Source organism: Eumetopias jubatus, unplaced genomic scaffold (assembly GCF_037043125.1).
Source record: "Eumetopias jubatus isolate StellerSeaLion01/CBP00866 unplaced genomic scaffold, mEumJub1_p1.0 scaffold_10, whole genome shotgun sequence".
NCBI lineage: Eukaryota > Metazoa > Chordata > Mammalia > Carnivora > Otariidae > Eumetopias > Eumetopias jubatus.
In genome coordinates this window covers 47,711,261-47,730,044 of record NW_028274816.1, presented here as the reverse complement: position 1 = coordinate 47,730,044, position 18,784 = coordinate 47,711,261, and the positions used below count along the sequence as shown (strand labels likewise).

At 53.7% G+C, this 18,784-nt stretch overlaps 1 protein-coding gene across 4 annotated transcripts; it reads right to left on the bottom strand.

Moving 5' to 3' along the window:
* Positions 1-221: 221 nt before the first annotated feature.
* LSR (lipolysis stimulated lipoprotein receptor) lies at positions 222-14,256 on the bottom strand. Of its 4 annotated transcripts, XM_088028438.1 has the most exons (10): positions 14,094-14,256; positions 12,544-12,888; positions 7,121-7,240; positions 5,174-5,230; positions 4,482-4,628; positions 1,745-1,906; positions 1,533-1,592; positions 1,302-1,433; positions 456-1,084; positions 222-362 (listed from the first exon to the last, which is right to left on the bottom strand). In XM_088028438.1, the coding sequence occupies exons 1-10, from the start codon at positions 14,200-14,202 to the stop codon at positions 327-329; spliced, it is 1,797 nt and encodes a 598-aa protein (XP_087884564.1). In that variant the 5' UTR covers positions 14,203-14,256; the 3' UTR covers positions 222-326. The 4 variants fall into 4 exon arrangements, with proteins under 4 accessions (XP_087884564.1, XP_087884563.1, XP_027979384.1 ...); XM_088028437.1 differs by having other exon boundaries at positions 222-1,084; positions 14,094-14,249; XM_028123583.2 differs by lacking the exon at positions 5,174-5,230 and having other exon boundaries at positions 14,094-14,249.
* Between the last annotated feature and the right edge of the window lie 4,528 nt (positions 14,257-18,784).

Sequence of the window (18,784 nt, the reverse complement as noted above, 5' to 3'; positions counted from 1 at the left end):
GCCGGGGCGCGCACGCAGGGCCGGGCGGAGTCAGCGTGGGGCACGTACTCCTGGCCCGGGGAGGAAGGCAGAGCCGGTGCTTTCTTCCTGGCCCAGGATGCGAGTCCTGGGAGAAAGCTGGACGCGCGGTCTTTTGCAGACTCGCAGGCACGCACACACAGACACAGCAGCTGCCCGGGCTACCCACCTCACGCAGCAAAAGAAACGCCTCCCTCAAGACATAGGCCTTGTGATCGTTTTATTAGACTTAGGAGGGCAAGATCATCAATAAGTCCCTCAAATTAAAAAAAAAAAAAAAGTACAAAAGGTACATAGAAAAAGTGAGATCAGACGATTAAACTTTCCCGACTCAGGGCCAAGTTCTGCAAGGGAGAAAGAAAAAGGGTGTGAGCTGGGGACGAGTGGAGGAGAGGGTCCAGGAAGGGTCTTAAAGCCCGGAAGGATTGTTCACTCACCTTCTTAAGCCTCCGCTCGCGTGAGGCCTGGGAGTCCGTCTCAGAGTAAGGGGGAGGCGCTGGAGGATAGTAGGCCTCCTCCTCATCTTCCTCTCTGTAAGGTCTCCTTCTCTCAGTTGGCCCCTTTTTCCTCAAGGCCTCTTCCAGTAGCCGCCCATCATATTGGGGGTCCTCAGACCTGGAGCCATCCTCCCGAGGGTCCCGGGAGCGGTGGTGGCGGGACCTAGGGTCAGCATGAGGGCGGTCTCTAGATCTGATGTCATCGTAGTGGGAATCCCGGGAGTGTGGAAATTCCCTTGGGTCATCTTGATCATAGAGGTCATCTCGGCTTCGGCTTCTGGGCGGTCTATAGGCTTGACCTCTCCTCCCCCTACTTGGGGGAGACCTCCTCCCAGATTCGGCGGAGCTCGGCCGGGTGAGGTCATCCAGAGCATCCACAGATCGGGCACGGGGCCGCCCGGCCCCCCAGCCACTCCCTGGCCGCTCTACCGGGGGCTCTTGCTCCCACCGTCTGGGACTTCGAGGGGAGTGGCGACCCCATTCCTCATCCCGGATTGGGGTAAGGGCAGGACCTCGGGAAGGCCGGGATCTCAAGTCGTCCTCGTGGAGGGAGGTAACTTCACTCATGGCTGTAGAGAAGGGGCGTGTCACTGACTGCTGGGAAGTCCGGAACTCCAGGGCCCAGCAGAGTCACCCACTTGGCTCATACACTTTCTAGGGGGCCCTAGACTTCTCACTGCAGCCATGGTAGGGAAGGCGGTACTATGTCCGGGATTTGCAGCAAGCATACCTGGGGCTTCTCCCTCCCCACTCAGGCACCCCTCAAACTGCAAGGATCCCACTCACCCCGCTCTACACGGCCATTGGGGGCACCAGGTCGAGAAGGGTCAAAGTTGGCCAGCTCTTTCTCCATGTAGTATAGGACCCGCATGGAGTCATCCTGCTGGCTGGCCTGAATCCTGTAGCCACTGCGGACTTCTAAGGACAGGAAATGGAGGCGATCAGTTTAGGAGAACAGACACTGACCCCACCCCCTCCCGTAAAGACACGTCCAACCTTGTAACAATTGGTTCTCACCAGAGGTCATACTGCTGTCTGTGTCACGAAGCAGGGGTACCTGGGAGCTGTGGCCGCCAACTGAGGGAGATGCGACTGTCAGTGGCCGCCCACCTGGAACAAAGCCCTCCAGGCCCAGCCTCCAGTCCCCTTTCTTCCAGCCCCAGACCCCTTAGTGCCCAAATGCCCAGCCTACCCCTGCCCCAGCTGGTCCCAGCTCCCCCAGGCCTCACCTGAGCTATTCCTGTCGAAGTCTCCAGGGTACCCATTGTAGATGGGGCCCATGGGAATCATGGCTGGTGGGGGCGGGGTCTTGGCAGGGGAGAGGTGAGCATAGGTGCTGGGGGCGTAGATGCTTGGGACGCCTGAGGTGGCTGCTTTGCCTGCAGCATACACTGGGGAGGACACACAGTATGAGAAGGCAGCCAGGAGCCAGGCTGTCCTTCAGGCTTGGAGGGTCTGGAGGGACATGTGCCTGGACCTTCTTCCCAACCCCCGAGCTGTGGGGCTTCCCTAGATACTTGGATTGGTTTCTGCAGGGTTCCTGAGACTCGGGCCATCAGCTTCATTGAATCCACACCTCCTTTGTGTTTCCTCACACAGGTTTTTGGGGAGGGGGTGCACACTGGCAGCCCACAGCCCCCGTCTGGCTAGGCAATGCATTTGTTTGACTATATGATGGTTTGCCCACATTTGATGGGGTTTTACTGAAAATCCCAGCTCTCTAGCTGCCTCATCAGGAGATGAGGCCACCCTGGGCCTGGGTTCTTACAGAGCAACAGGGGGCAAAGATGCCCCTTTAGATAAGGCCCATGTGCCAGACCCTCTAGCAGGATTCAAGTGTTCCCCTTTGGCCGCTGAGCCACCATGGTGGGGGGGGGAATCCCATGCCCACTCCCCTCTCATGGCTGCTGGGTTCTGCAGGCCCAGATGCAATGAGAATCATGCTGAGGCAAATGCGTGGGAGCCTCAGCGTTCACTTGCCTCGGCCAAGCAGCCAAGTAACTCCTCAAAGTACCTCTAGTGTTTCCAACCCCAGGGCCACACCCACCCCCAGCCAGCCCCCGCCTGGTGCTAGGCTTGACAGCTCAAGGGCAAATCCTCCCTGCTGCCTTCCTCCCCAAGCAAGAGGCAGGGTTCAGATGGCTTGCTCAAAGTCACTGGGCCTGACTGAGCAAGTCGCTTCCTCCCTGGGATTGTGACAGGGAAATGGGAGGCTCAGCAAGCTCCCTCCTCTGCTTCAGTTTGGAAGCAGGAGACTCAGCGCTCAGCAGCCCCAGGAGAGGCCCCTCAGTAGCTCGGGGGAGCGGGCATTTTATAACTCGCTGTGGGAGTTGCTGTTCCCAGCCGCCTCGGCAGGGTTGTGGCCCTGGCAAAAGTAACACAGTGGCAGCCCACGGCAGTGAGTTAATGGATCCTGTTTGAGGTATCAGCGACTCGGGATGGGAGGAGCATGGCCTCGGGACAGACACTGGCCTTCCTGGCCCCAGCCTTAATCAATGGGGTAGTAACTGCAAACTTGGTTGCAGCCCCCGGGGGGGGTTCCCCCACACCTGTGATTGGGACTAACACCCACTGCCTGAGGCTGAGGCCCTCAGCTAGAAAGGACAAGAGACACAGGACGGCCAGCATCAGCCCCCAGAGAGCAGTGGATTTGTCTCAGGGCAGCAATACTTTGAGGGTCCAGGTTGTCCACTGGTGAGTTCAAGGATCAGGAAGTCAGCCAGTAAGGATTGAGCAGCGGCCCTGTGCTGGGTGCTCACACCCACTCTTCCCTTAATGCTCGCAACACCTCATGGGAACCTTATAAAGAAGGAAACCAGATCAGAGAGTGAGCGCTGCTTGTCCGAGGTCACAGTGGCCGTGGCACGGCTCCAATGTGCTTCCTGGCCCTCGGTCGTTACCAGTGTTGACAGCAACATGGCCAACAGCTAGTGGGCAAGGAGCATTTTATGTAGGCTGAGCCCTGCACTAAGTGCCGGACACACAAGGGGAAGTCACTCCTTAGGCCTCCGAGCAGGTAACACATCCAGCCAGGCCTCCAACCTCCACCTGCCTAAGCCAACAAGGACTGCCGGTGATTTCACCGTGAAAGCCTCTTGGACTGAGCAGAGGTGCGGCCATCCCCTGGCACTCTGGAAGGAACTGGCAACAATGCCATCCCTGAGGAGGGGAAATGGGGCGGTGGCAAGAGGGAGACCCCGCCTTCTCCTTTGCTTCCCCTTCCCGGTTTTGTTTGCTCTTTCCCCCTTCATCTCTGGCCCCACTCCCCCCCCAGCTCCCCAGGTACCTACTTGGATGTGCTAGATGTCCTTAAACATAGTATCTGCGTGAAACCCAGTGTGCTAGTGTGGATGTGGGTTTTTTTAATTGTGTAAATTATATTAGTGCTGTAAACCTTGTTTGGTTTCTTACCTTTTTCATTTAAGATTTTATTTTTAAAGGGAGCTTTACTGGGGCACTTGGGTGGCTCAGTCGGTTAAGCACCTGCCTTCGGCTCAGGTCATGATCTCAGGGTCCTGGGTTGCGGTCCCCCTGGCCTCAGGTCTCCTGCCGAGCAGGGAGTCTGCTGCTCCTTCTCCCTCTGCCCATCCCGCCCCCGCCCCCACCCCCACCCCCCGTTTTCTTTCTTTCTCCCTCGCTCTCAAATAAATAAAATCTTTGAAAAAAAAAAGGAAGCTGTACTTCCCAGTGAATGATGTTTTGTACTATCTGACTTTTTTTTTTACCATGCGCATAAATGATGCTTTCAAAACAACTCTAAGTGAAAGTTTAAAATGAATGCAAAGTTGGAAGTGCACGTAACCGGCCATCTCAAACAGCAGAACCTCCTTGGCCCACCTTCTCCCAGACTGCTCACCTCCCACCCTCCAGGCCACGGCGCTGTCCTGGGAAGCCAGCGGACGGCCACCTCCCACCCCGCGAGCCAGGAGGGAGGCGTGCAGGGGTGGGCACGTGAGGGGTACTTACGCGCCTCCGGGCAACAGCACCTGTCCGGGCAGCAGGGGCACCGGACATAACAGCAGCAGGTGTGCGGACAGCACTGACACCAGCAGATGCCCAGGAGGAGGAAGACAAGGAAGGCAGCCAAGCAGACCATGACCACGAACAGCCAGTCTGCAGAGAGAGGAGAACAGGCCGTGAGCAGGAGGCCCGGGGGGGGGGGGGACACGGGGACACGGGGATACAGGAACACAGGCACAGTGGGGGCGATGCAGAGTCAGGGGGAGGGCGAGGCTATTCGTGAAGCTTCCTGGGGAAGCTGCGACCCCTGCTGGATTCTCCAGCCACACACAGGGGCCCCAGCAGCAGAGGGGCGCCCATCCTCTACCACCCCGGGCCAGCCCCGAATTCCCCAGGGAACTTGCACTGGGCTCCTCTGGCAAGGCAGAAAACCAGAGGTGACCTGGCCGGAGCAAGAACAGGACATAGCTGCAGAGGAGGGACAGAGAGCCAGCTGCCCGGATGCCACCCTCTAGAAGATCCCTGCAGGCGCCAGTCAACAAGAGCCCCCTGCCTACACCCCAGGCCCCTCCTCAGCCAGCCCGGCCCACCCCAAACCCCAGAGCCAGGTCACTAGACACCACGGAGTTGGGAGTCAGGTGGGGTTAGTGGGGGTCCACAGCGAGCAGTGTTTAGGATGGGGGGGCTCCACCCCGTACCTTCCATGGGCCCCGCCTGAAAACCAGGTAAGAGCTCTGCCACCCCCGAGGTCCTGCCTGGAGGGACAAAAGAGAGACAGATTATGCTGGCAGGGGCCAGCCCAGCCCGCCCCTACCCTGAAGCCACGCTCTAGGCTCTTCGGGGTGAAGGTATGTCCTGCAGCAGAGGGGCTGGTGGCCTAGGAGGGTCCTAGCCCATGGCTCCTGCAACCCCCCACCCCAGACCATGTGAGTGTTTTCCAGAAGGCTTCCACCCCATAATTCACCCACTCTCGCATGCCATGGGGAATTCTGTTGCCCCAAAGTGTTCCAGAACACATCCCATGGGTTCTGAAGGTTCAACCTCAAACGTGGGTCCCCCATCTGCTCCACATACACGGGTCCTATCACCCCCAAGGGTTCCATCTCCTGGCGAGACGGATAGTCCTGTTCCATCAGGCAAGGTAGGCACAGTGCCCTAGATGTTTTCATTTTATTTTACAATCTGAAGAAAAAAAAAATAGTAACACCCAATCTATAATAATGAACTGTCTTTACAGCAATGCAATCATAAGACGTCTAATTTTTTAATACGAAGGAAGAGGCCCATGAAGGCAGAAGTGCCCACAGCCCATAAAAATCACAGAATGGCCCAGAGTTCCAGCTCACTTCGCACATTCTGTCCCCTGTACAAACTCCGAGGCCCACTCCCCTTAAGTGCCGCCGGTTCTCTGCGCCCCACGAGCGTCGGATCGCGGGGGCACCCACACACCCGGCTCTACGTCCGCAAAACTCTGCGCCACCTGCCCCCGCAAGTAGGTTCTAGCATGCAAAGCAGGGGCTCCCAAAGCGTGGTCCTGCCCATGAGGCCAAGACCGCTTTCGGAGTAACACCAAGTCTCGTTTGCCTTTTTCGCGAGGCAGGTGCTCTCCCACAGGTGTTCCAGAGGCTCCGTGATGAGTGGTGGCCTCATCGCCCTGGTGATAGTAGATGGCGTGCTCACGTGCCTTGCGCTTTAAAAACTTCCTGCTCTCAATCTGTCACGTTAAGCAACTATCATCATCCACAAAAACTTACACACAAACTCTTTGAGATCCTCTAGGGTTTTTTTTACGGTGTTAAGCAGGTCCTGACACTGCGTTTTGAGAAATGCTGATGTAGGCTGTGCGTTTGGCCCACGGACACCCGGAGTTCTCCGGGTCCCTGCTGCGTGCGTTCTGTCACCCACATGCGAGCTGTCGTGATCGGAACACCCTGGGGCACGCCCCCATCATGTGTGCTCATTCACACATGCGTTTCCTTGCATCATGCGGGTGATGATGGCAATGTTCAGTCCGGCAGCGCCACACATACAGCACACGCCTCCCGAGCCCGAATGTGCTGGCTAAGAACAGGGCATCCGGCTAATGGCAGCATCCCTTCCACACATGGCAGGGGGGCCTCGCGGCCAGACGAGGGCTGCTGATGGATAACCCTACCCTGGCCTTGAGCATGGGGCGGCGGCCTCACTGTGTCAGCCACACAGCACCATCCCTGCGGGGCAGAGGGTGAGGTTCCTGAGCTTTGGCCAGGGAAGCGGGGTGAGCGGCGGCCCTGGGGACGTGGCAAGGGGTGGGTCCAGTCTCGCCTCAGTGAGACACACCATCTTCCCTCCTCATTCCCTGCCAGTTAACTCTGAAAACTTGGGGATTTAAAAAAAAGACCGGGAAGAGGTAGAGTCCCCAATTCTCTCCACTCTCAAGTTTGGCTCTGGCGTATCTGAAATGTTGGGGGGAGGGGCCCCTGCCTGGGGTGCAGGGCACAGAGAAGCCCCAGTGACTGGCGGTGCCATGAGAAGAGAATGAAGCAGCGACAGAGTCCAGAGAGTGAGCTGAAGGGCAGAGGGCAGACATACAGAAGCAGCTGAAGAAGAGGTCCTGATCCCGGTTCCCGACCCCTTCCCAGGCCCTCAGGGCCCAACCCACTCACCCAGGACGATGAGCTCTGCATAGGCCTCGTTGTTCCCCTGGAGGTCCTGGGCCGAGACCACGGAGCAGTAATACACGCCACTGTCCCCCCAGCCCGTCTGCTCAAAGGTCAGGTCAGCATCTGCAACAGGAGAGGGATGAAGACACGTCGGGGGGTGACCGGAGCCTTCCCACGCACACGTCAGGAGCTCAGGGCTGCAGATGGACCAAGGGAACATCAGATAATTCGTACCAAGGGTGTGCTACTGTTTAGGGTCTGTTGTAAACACTTAACACAGGCTATTTCAACAAGTCTGTGAGGTGGGTCCTGTTACCTTTCCTGTCTTGTGGATGAGAAAAGAGGCCTGGCAAGATTACCCACTCCGCCCTGTCACAGTCATCAGTGCTGGAGCCGGACGGGCCGACTCTGGAGCCTGGGCTGCAGACCTCCAGCCATCCTGGTACCCCTCCTCACAGCAAAGGTAACTCCCCCAACACGAACCAGCCCAGGGCCTGGTGTAGCCCCAGGGGCAAGGGGCCTGGGTGGCGAGGCAGAGACAAACAGGCCAGGCTTCAAGAATCAGGTGCCACCCAGGCATGAGAAAGGGTGGCTGTGAGACAGAGCCGAGGGCCGCCCCCGGTTCCTGAGTCGTCAGCCCCACATTCCAGGTCAGGCCCAGGGCTTGGGACGCTCAGGCGGGCGAGGAGCCCGTCAATTAGGGCAGTAATGAAAGTCTTTCAGCACATCCGGTTTCCTCTCTGCTCCTCAGGCCCTAATTAGTTAAATCCCTTCGGCCATTCACTCCCGTGGGACAGGGCGAGACCACGGGCGACTCGTGGAGGATGGCAGACCGGAACAGGCAAGGTGAGCACCCCCAGAGCTCCCCTGTGGCTCTTGCCGACCTGCCTACCTCCCTGCCCCACGTACCCACTGCCCTTCTCCATGGCGGCTCCATGGTGGCTACACCACCAGGCACCCACCAGGGAACCAGTCCATTGCTGAGGGAATGAAAGAACGGGAGCCTTCTTCCCTCTTCAGAAGACCCCATGTCTACAGAAAAACCCTCCTGGGGCTCCTGACTTCGACTCAGGTTGTGATCTCAGGGTCGTGAGATTGAGATCAGGCTGCGTGCTCAGCAGGGAGTCTGCTGGAGATTCTCTCTCTCCCTCCCTCTGCCCCTCCCCCACACTCCCGCTCTCTTCCTTAAAAAAAGAAAGAAAAGAAAAAAGAAAAACTCTCCTGCTGATGTCTTCCTACGCCATTCCAAGCACCTAACCCCAGCCTGTAAGGCCCCTGGCAAGATCTGGCTACTGGTTATTACCACATCAGCCTCAACCCTGCGGTTCTCCTTTGCTCACCAGACTCCAGACACATTGGCCTCCTCGCTGTCCCCCAAGATGCTGGGCCCATTAACTGCCAGGGCTCCTGCTACTCCCTCTGGCTGGCACTGGGCTCCCAGATGCTCACAGGGCGGGTTCTGTCCTGCAAGCATAACCCCCACCTGACTGCTGGACTGTGCCAGCCAGCTTAGGGGCTGACCGTCCATGACCCCACGCCCAGGAGAACGGGGGCTCCATGCACGCAGAATCTGGCTTGTCTCGGCCACTGCCAAGTCCCCAGTGCTTGACACGGGGGCCTTGGCCAGGACCTGGAAATGAACCCCTTCCCTCTTCATGCTCCGCTTCCTTAGCTCTTGTCATCTATTCCAGCATTCTGGACACATGGCTATATTCAAATAGGCACCTGATACACTGTTTCAATATTCAACACTGTAATTCCCGAATGCACCCTATGTTCCCAGCAGTATCTGAGGCACCTGGTGTACTAAAGAACGAATGTTCTCGAAGTCTGATCTATGAACCCCGGGGTTTCCCCAGATCTTTTCAGGGCAGCCTTGAGGTCAAAGTTATTATCATAATAATACTAAGATGTTATTTGCCTTTTTCACGGAAACTCTCAAGAGTGTGCCCTGAAGTCCTCCAGAGGCTACCGGCCATGTACTGTCATAATAAATTGAATACAGAAGCAGCTTTGAGAATCCAGCTTCTTCTATTCAGGCAGACTTGAAGGAGACGTGCAAAAATATAAAGCTAAAGCAATGCCATACTTTTCATTAAAGTTTTTTGCTGTGTTTTGGAAAATACGGTCATTTTTCATAAAAAGCATGTTATTTATGTTAACCGCTAATGAGTTTGTTATTGTCATCTTGAGTATTTTTTAAACTTCTCTCAGCTTGCTAGTTATAAAAACAAGGTTCCTGGAAGAATTTAAGAGGGGAAAAAAAAAAAGGACCCTAGAGGCTCTCCAACCGACACATTTAAGAAGCACTGTGACAGAGAGCAGATATAAATCCCTGCTCCTACGGAGCTCAGATCCTAACTGGGAAAGAAAGACAAATAAAAACTGTAAATAGATCACATATCAGATGGTGATAAGCAATATGGAGAAAACCAATCAGGGAAAGTACCAGAGTGGAGGCAGGAGTTGTGCAAATTTCAGGGGGGACTGGGGGAAGGCCTTCATGTAAGGTAACCTTCTGAGGAGCCGTGAAAGGGGTGGAGGACATGACTCCCCTCCGCGGTCACGCATCTAGCCACAGAGTATTGAGCTCTCTCTGTGCTTTCATCGAATCCTCATACAACGCTGAACTACATGCTCCCCAATCTTACTGATTCTCTGTAACACCCCGTCGGCCCATCGATTTTCCACCTATATCCTTCAGTCAGACTCCAACCACATCTCTCCCCAGTCAGAGCTCAGGGGCAGGTCCCTGCACAATGCTGAGGAACTGGACGGGAACCCCCTGCTCCTGCAAAAGTTCACAGGCCGGGAGTTGAAATCTGGGCTCCAGGGGGCCAGATCCTGGCCTCAATGTGTTTTGTTTGGCCTGCATAATGTTTTCAAAACCCACAAAAAAATAAGGCCTTCCAGCTTCTTTTGATCAATTCTAAGGCCTGGGCCCACCTCCTTCCTGCAAGGCACACCCTGTTCCCGCTCTGAGTCTGGTCCTGACACCAGCTGGGCTAGGCATTGCCCTCATTGTTTCAGGTACCAGGAGAAGATGCTGGGTCTTCCGCTGAGAACAGAAGCCGGGCCTTCTCCATACCCCTGGGCCTCTGCTTCCTTATCCGCACAGAGCAGAGGCAGCTCTCTTTTCAGGGGTCTCAGGAGGCCCAAGCAGCCTGGCGAGGTAGAAACAAGGCTCCTATCCTGATGCTCTTTATCAGCCAGAGCAGAGATGGATGGAGGGGTAGTGGGAGCCACCCCGGGCTGCCGGACCCCAAGGGTGCGCACCATTATAGTTTGCCTAGGACAACTTTCGGTTAAAACCTGGACAGCTGGTGACCCCAAGAGCACCAGAAGGAGGTCCACTTTTCTCCATCCTCAAAGCTGAAATGGAGGAAGCTCCTGCAGCTCGCGGGCTTCCTGAGAGGACATACACACAATGGATATTTACAAATTATGGCCTGTATTAAACACAACAGCACGTCAAGGCAGCTTGAAACACCCAAAGCCTGGGGGCCTCTGGAACATGAAGAGTCTACCCCCAGGAGAGCCTGAGGGTCACTCTGGAATTTTAGACTCAGCAGAGGAAGCATGATTCTAGCCAGCCTTCAAGGGCACCCTCAGTTTTTTGGGTTGTCCTGACGGAGCTGCTGGGCCGTCATGCCTGGTCCGGGCCCGAGAGGGCGCAGGGTAATAGGGGAGGGGCCTGTGCAGGTTGAACCCAAGAAGCTCTCCCACCGCCAGAAAAGCAGGATGCTTCAGGCCAAGCTGCTCAGGAAAATTCAGGGCAAGCAGGCCCAGTCCCTCCCCCAAATACGCCTGAAAGGCTGGGTCCCTAGACAGACTGAGTGTGCCTGCCTGGTCTCTTGGGGTCTGCAAAGGGACGCTCCCTTCCCCGCTCTGTCCCCATGCCCAAGATTAAAACTCTAATCCCTGTTTAAGACAGTGAAAGGCTAAATCCGTTAAGTGGGTTGAGTGTTCATCCCTCGCCCACTGCAGCCCATCACCTTCCTCAAGATTCTCTAGGGTCTGGTCCTTCTAAGATCACATTCGCAAAAGATTTTAAGGTGTGCACCCCTGAGTCATTCCATATAGCACCTGGTCCTAGCTGGCTTCCTTTGTAGCACTTAGTACTCCCTGAAATTCTCTTACTCTTTATCTGCCTGTTTACCACCTGTCTCACTAGAATGTCACCTTCTCGAGGGCAGGGACCTTGGCTGTCTTGATCACCACTTACACCCCCAGCACCAACAACACTGCCTGACACTTAGGAGATGCTCGATAAATACCAAAAAGAATGAACGAACGGCTCTCTACCTTCCCCTAACTTAGTCCCAATAGGCACATCTTATTAGCTGGCAGCTTTACGGTTAAGTACAAGGCTTCTGAGGGCCGCCTGGGTTCAAATCCCAGCTCCAGCCCCTTCCTAGGTGTGTGCCTAGACGGCCACTTAACCTCCCTGTGCCCCAGATACTGTGCGTGTACAATGTGGTCGTGAGGACCCCACGGGATAAAGTGTGCTTAAGGTGCCTGGCAAGTCATAGGCTTTATCCATTAAAATCTCTCATCCAGTCAGTTTACTCAAGTTACCCCCATGGCAAGCCCTTTGCTGACCACCCCAGGCAAGTAAAGGGGTTACAAGCTTGGAGACGAGACCCAAAGTGGCCGACTTAGAATCCCAGCTCTGTTCCCAGCTTTGTGACCCTGCACAAGTTGCTTGACCTCTCTGGACCTCTATAAAATAACAATAGAATCTCCTCCCACAATTACTGTGTGGTCTAAATGAGTTAATCCATATAAACCTGGATTTGAGCCTGGCACATAAGAGGCCCTTTATAAGTTGTTACTTACATAAATTTTACTTATTGTTGCTGGTATTTGTATTATTATAGAAAACCTGGGGCATCTGGGTGGCTCAGGCCCTAAGCGTCTGCCTTCGGCTCAGGTCATGATCCCGGGGTCCCCGCATCGGGCTCCCTGCTCCTCGGCGGGAGGCCTGCTTCTCCCTCTCCCACTCCCCCCGCTTGTGTTCCCTCTCTCACTGCCTCTCTCTCTGTCAAATAAATAAAATCTTAAAAAAAAAAAAAAAAAGAACCCCTGCTCCTCTTCATTACCCAATTTTATGTTCCAAGCACTTGCCAGCATGTGTTATCTTGTTCGCCTCCCTCCCTGGAATGCAAGCTCCAGGAAGGAAGGGATTTGATGAATGTGTTTACTGCTCTATTTCCAGCTTCAAATAGCGCCTGCGTATCTTAGGTGCTCAATTAATCTTTGTTGTTAAATAAAGCATAGATGGATGAACGGATGGACGGATGGGAGGATCGATTTCAGGCACTGGTGCTCAAGGGCTGCCAGGTGGGGACACCAGGCTGGGCACAGGGAGCCGGCATCACCACCCCAGCAAGCCCTGCCCCGCCCCCCTGCCCCGCCCAACATACTTCCTGTGATGGTGATCCTTCGGCCCTGGTAGTAGTCTCCCAGGGTCACAGCGTTGCCCTGCTTGGTGGCCACAACCCTGACAGTGCGCATACTGTCCTGGCACTCCACATAGGGGTTGTAGCCTGGGTTACCCACTGCTAGCTGGGCATTGAGCTGGTTGTCAGCACTGGTCGGGGAGAAGGCATCGGCGATGCGGTCCCGGCAGAAAGACTTGTACTTCCAGATGACGATGGGTGCCGTAGGGGTCGTGGTCAATTGGTAGGTGCAGGGCAGGGTCACGGGCTGGAATAGGATCACCACGTGGTAGGGGTCTGACACCGTCACCTGGATGGCGCTGACTGGGGCTGAGGACGAGAGGAGAGTTAGCAGAGAGAGCGAACTCGGGGAAGTACTGCTGCAGGAATGAGCAACATCACTTGTCACCCGCTTGACATTTACAAGTGTTATGGCTTTGCAGAGTGCCTAGCACACATTGTTTCTTAATCCCGGGACCGGAGAGGTAAGCTCCGATAATCGTGCCCATTTTCTAGACCCATGGGGCCAAAGTGACAAGTACAAGGTCACACAGCCAGATTTCTTGGAACATCCCCATCCATCCCTCTTTCCAGGGTGTGGCCTCTGAACCCAGCTCCCTCTTCCCTTAGCCATTCTCTCAGGGAAAGGACCTCTCTCTGTGGCCCATACAGGAAAGCGCAAATGACCACCATAAAGCCACCACACTCAAGACCCTACCGCAAAAACAACCACTACATGTGCCAAGTAACACGGGGCTTTGTGGATGAGGTGGGGGGGGCACGGAATTTTGGAGTTCTTTCACTGAGCTATTTTGCTATGGAGTAGGTAAAGCCCCCACTATGTCTCCATCAGCGTCCCACCTCACCCTACCCAAAGCCATCTCAAAGGAATACACCAAAAGTGCTTGGAGAGAGAGAAAGTCCTCTCCACACCTCCACCCAAAAAACACCTGATCCAGGTGAAAGCTTGCCAGCAGAAGATGATTTCATACCAAGTCCATACGTCCATCCCACCAGACTCTTAAGCAGATACTTCGGGACATGGGTGGGACTGGGGGCTGGGGAGTCCCCAGTCCGACACCCACCCGAGGCCTGGGCACGGTTTCTTGAATTCTTTCTCCAGGAAGCGTCTGATCCTGTCCCTCGAGTGCCCGCTCCCCGTTACCCCCAAACTTAGAAATCTTGGGGTGCGCCCAAGTCCCCATCCCGGCCTTTCCCAGTGATCGGGTGGTCCTTCACCCCGACACCACAAAGGGTCTCATTCTCCTTGCCGCTCCAGGGCTCGCGGTTCGGGGAGTTTCACTTCCTGCTATCTCTGAACATGGGCGGGGGAGCGCTCCCTGACTCCAATGGGGACTTCCTCTCACTCTGGCACCCAAGGGATTTCCCGAGACCCTGGGGATCAGGAGATCCTAGTCTCGGCTCTTCCCCTCCCCCAGCTCTCCAGCCTGTTCGGCGGTGTAGAACTCCATCCATGCCCCTTCTAATAGTGCCCTCCCGCGGTTCCGCCGCACCAGAGGCCCCGCTCTCCGTACCTGTGCACAAGGTTCTGAGAAAGAGCCACACGAAGACGGCCGCGCCCCAGCCTCGAAAGGCCGGGTAGGGGCCCATGCCCCAGGGGAGCCCGCGGGCCATTGGCGCCATCGCGGCCGTCTGGGCGCGTCCGGCCCGCGCGTCCCCTACTTGGTACCGAGAGGGTAGGGGGCGCGGCGCGCACCAAGGCGGGGAGGGGTGCGTGCTCCTCCCCTTCCCGCTTCCGTTCCTTGTCCCTATTCCAAGCCCACCCTGCCCTGTTCCAGGACTTTAATGAGCGGAAATAACGTGGATGAGGAGCACGCTTCCAGCTTTCGGGGAGAAACTTGCCTGACCCACTCTGGCTCTCCGAGCCATTCCACCCCCTGCTCACTCTAGGGAATGGATCGGCCCAGGTACACTGGGTGAGAACAGAGGGCTGGGCCAGGGGGTGGGTGGCGGGGAGGGGCTCCTCCACCTCCCTCCCCGGAAGTGGGCTGACCCAGGTGCGCTCCGGCCCCGAGGGTCGGAACCAAGTGTCCAGTCCGCCGGGAGGGCGCCTGCAGACTGGGAATCCTGTCCCGCCCTCTCCTTCCCCGGGCGGAGCCGAGCAGAGTGTAACTCACGGGAACCGAGGCCCAGCTGGAGTGATTCACCTGTTGAGGGGGGCGGGTCCCTCCCTGCACCTGTCCCCGCTCTGCCCACACCCCTCTCCCCGGCTGGCGATGGACCCGCCTAGGTACACCCTGCGGGGAGGGACGAGTCTAAGCGAGGAGCTTTGGGCAGGGAGAGGCTCCGGTCCAGGGGGCACGGGGCACTACGAGCCTCTTGTGTCTTCCACTTAGATGACTTAAAGAACCGACTGAAGTTTCTGGAAAGGAAGGTCTGCCCTCTTAGGGACGCCCGAGGGGAATCAGGTCCAGGAAAAGTTGGAATTCTCTTTCGGAAGTCTTCCCCGCCTCCTCCCGCTCCCCCCCCCCCCGACCCAGTCGCGGTTCAGCCCCCGGGCATCCCTCGCTCTGGACACTCTGGCTCTTAAAGGGGCCGAGTGGAGGCGCGGAAGTAGGGATAGGTTTCCGCTTAAGGATCGCCAGGGCCTGAGCCACCTGCGCCCTAGTGCGAGGCGTGTCGAGGCTCCGGAACGCGGGGCGTTCAGCGCGGCTCTTCTGCCCCCCGAAGGCGGCTAGGGGAAGCGCCTCCTGGGAAGCATTGGCGCTTTCTCGGAGAGACTCCCCAGAGGTCGCGAACTGGCCACTGGCTGGCCGGTGCAGTGCCCAGGGGTGTTTTGTTTGACTGCATCCTGTTAAAATTCTGGTTGGATCACGTGCATCTATCTGCTCAAAACCTTCCTGTGGCTCCCCTTCCCAGAAGAAACCAAACTGTAGTGGCCCGAGCCCTCTCTGACCTCCCCTCCTTCCCCTCTCCCCCTGGCTCATTCAACTTCAGCCACACTGGCGGCCCCTCCGCCCCGTTCTGGAATGTGTCTCTCAGGCTCCCACCTCGGGTCTACTGCCCTTACTACTGCTCGCTCTGCTCGCACACCCTTCCTGCAGATGGCCACGCGGCCTTCCATCTCCTTTAGGGCTTTACGTAAAGGTCATTTCTTATAAAATTTCAACCCTTTCACGTCCCTCCCTCACCTCTTTATTTTTTGTGTATGTGTGGTAAAATATACCATAGTACTTACCATTTTAGCCATTTGTAAGTGTACAATTCAGTGGCATTAATTACATTCACAGTGCTGCCTACCTGTCCCCAATGTAAGCTCTGTATCAATTCAACAATAACGCCCCATTCCTACCTGCCCCACAGCCCTTGCTGACCTCTCTTCTACTTTATCAAATTGCCTCTTCTGAGTACCTCATATTAATGGAAACATCTAACATTTGTTATGTCTGGCTGTAGAGAGCAAAATGGAGTCTCTCATGTCAAGCAGGAGCCTGTATCAAGCCATGACGCGAGCAGGTAAGGTACCGCAGCTGGGAGACAGCCCCGGGACCAACGTCAGCTGACACCCCAGAAGAGATAATGAGCAGAACCAGAGAAGGTCTGCAGAGACCCAAAACTGATTAAATCCCTTTAAAAAGGGAAGGATTTTTTGGCCAGTAAACTCTCAGACTCTTCAGACCTGACCCCTCTATGTCTGACCACTTAAAAAAGGCAAATGCCCCCGAAGGCTCTGCCGGATTGATCTCCAGACAGAACCGAGACCCTTCACGGCTTGAACATCAGAAGCAATAAGTGCCAAGAGCCGACCTGGGCCAGACCGAGGCCTTATCTCAGCTGCGCGCCCACGCACTGACTTAGCATTTGGTTTGTTCACTTCCTGCACCCCTCTGGTACCTTGTTCGTTATGCAGGCTTGTTTTCTGTCCTGCTTTGTGTGCTGCGTCAGAAGCCAAGTTTAATTGCATGGTGAATTGTCACTGAGTTTGGAATCCTGCACCTGTTTTATAATTGTGATTTAACTTTGCTTTATGATCGAATAGAGCTGACGTTGTGGAAGGACACAACTCGTGTGTGCACCTTCTTAGTGTGCTCAAGACACTGGCTTATTCACTAAGCGTAATGTTTTCGAGGTTCATGCACGTTGTAGGATATATCACAATGAAAATTTCCTCCCGTTTTATGGCTGAATATTATTTCATTGTATGTATAGGCCACATTTTTTATATTCATTTATCTGTTGTTAGACACTTGTGTTGTTTCCATCTTTTGGTTGTGGTTATTGTCGTTTTAAGGATTTTATTTGAGAGGGAGTGTGAGAGTTCACATGCCCGAGAAAGAGAGCACAAGCCAGAGAGAGGGGCAGAGGGAGAGGGAGAAGCAGGCTCCCCGCTGCACAAGGAGCCCTACATGGGACTCAAGTTTATTAACTTTACCTCTCTCCAATTTGGATGCTTTTTACTTCTTTTTCTTGTCTGATTGCTGTCCTAGGATTTCTAGTACACTGTTGAGTAGCCGCAGTGAAAGTAGGCACCCTTGTCTTGTTCCTGACTTTAGAGGGAAAGTATTCAATCTTTCACCATTGAGTGTGATATTAGCTGTGGATTTTCCATAATACCCTTTATCAGGTTGAGAATTTTCCCTCTATTCTTGGTTTTCAGAGAGTTTTTGTCGGGGTAAAGGATATTGGATGTTGTCAAATGCCTTTTCTCCATCAACTGAGATAGTTGTGTTTCTTTTCATTCTTTTTAAAATTTTAAAAAAGATTTTGTTTATTTGAGAAAGAGAGCACGAGTGGGGGGAGCGGGAGGGGCAGAGGGAGACGGAGAAGCAGACTCCCCTCCAAGCAGGGAGCCCGATGTGGGGCTCGATCCCAAGCCCTGAGATCATGACCTGAGCCGAAGGCAAATGCTTAACCGACTGAGCCACCCAAGCGCCCTCTTTTCCTTTCATTCTATTAATGTGATGTATTAGGTTGATTAGTTTTCTTATGTTGAACCACCCTTACATTCTTGGATAAATCCCACTTGGTCATGCTGAGTAGTCTTTTAATATGCTGTTGGATTTGCATTGCTAATATTTTGTTGTGATTTTTGCATCTATATTCATAAGGGACATTGGTCTGTAATTTTCTTTTCTTGTGATGTTTTTATGTGGCTTTGGTATCAGGGTAGTGCGGGCTACGTAGAATCAGTTAGGGTTTCCCCCCTCTTCAGTTTTTTGGAAGAATTTGAGAAGGATTGATGTTAATTCTTCTTTAAATATTTGGTTAATCTGTGAAGTCATCTGTTCCTGGCTGTTCTTCACTGGGAGGTTTTTAATTACTGCTTCAATCTCTTGTTACAGGTCTGGTGAGATTTTCTATTTCTTTTTGAGTTAGCTTAGGTAAATACATGTTTCAAGGAATATGTCCATTTCTCCTAGGTTGCCTAATTTCTTGGCATCCAGTTGCTCCTAGTTTTCTCTTGTAATCCTTTTTATTTCTGTAGGGTCAGTAGAAATGTCCCCACTTTCATTTCTGATTTTCATTATTTGTGTCTTCTATCTTTGTTCTTTGTCAGTGTAGCCAAAGATTTGTCAGTTTTGTTGATATTTAAAAAAACCCAACAACATATGATTTCATTGCTATTCTCTTTTTCCCTATTCTCTATTTTATTTGTCTCTGGTCTACTCTTCATTATTTCCTTCCTTCTGCTAGTTGTGAGTTTAGTTTGCTCTTCTTTTTCTAGTTCCTTAAGGTATAAAGTCAGGTTACTAATTTAAGATTTTTTTTAAATACAGGCATTAAAAGCTATAAATTTCTCTCTGAGCAATGCTTTTGCTGCATTCTACAAGTTTGGTATGTTGCATTTTCATTTATCTCTAAGTATTTTCTAATTTTCCTTGTGATTTTTTTGACTTATTGTTTAAGAGTGTTTAATTTCCACAGTTGTAAATTTTCTATTTTTCCTTCTATTATTATTGATTTCTTACTTAATCCCATTGTGATCAGAGAAGATAGTTTGTATGATATCTATTTTTTAAATCTACTGAGATTTAGTTGGTGGCCTAACACATGGTATATCCTGGAAAATGTCTCATGTGCACTTAAATTTTGTTGTTGGGTAGAGTGTTCTGAATATGTCTGTCAGGGCTAGTTGATTTATTGTGTTGTTCAAGTCTTTCATTTCCTTACTTATTACCTGTTTGTTCTATCCATTATTGAAAGTGGAGTATTGAAGTCTCCAACTGTTATTGTAGAACTATATTTCTCTGTGCAATTCTATCCA

What these genes read in the sequence shown, in the direction of transcription:
- LSR (XM_088028437.1), bottom strand. Translation starts at nt 14,202, where the DNA reads ATGGCGCCAATGGCCCGCGGGCTCCCCTGGGGCATGGGCCCCTACCCG. An exon ending in TCAGGCGGGGCCCATGGAAG is followed by an intron (nt 4,629 to 5,173) that starts GTACGGGGTGGA and finishes CTCTCTCTGCAG; the next exon opens with ACTGGCTGTTCGTGGTCATG. An exon ending in GTGCTGTTGCCCGGAGGCGC is followed by an intron (nt 1,907 to 4,481) that starts GTAAGTACCCCT and finishes TGTCCTCCCCAG; the next exon opens with TGTATGCTGCAGGCAAAGCA.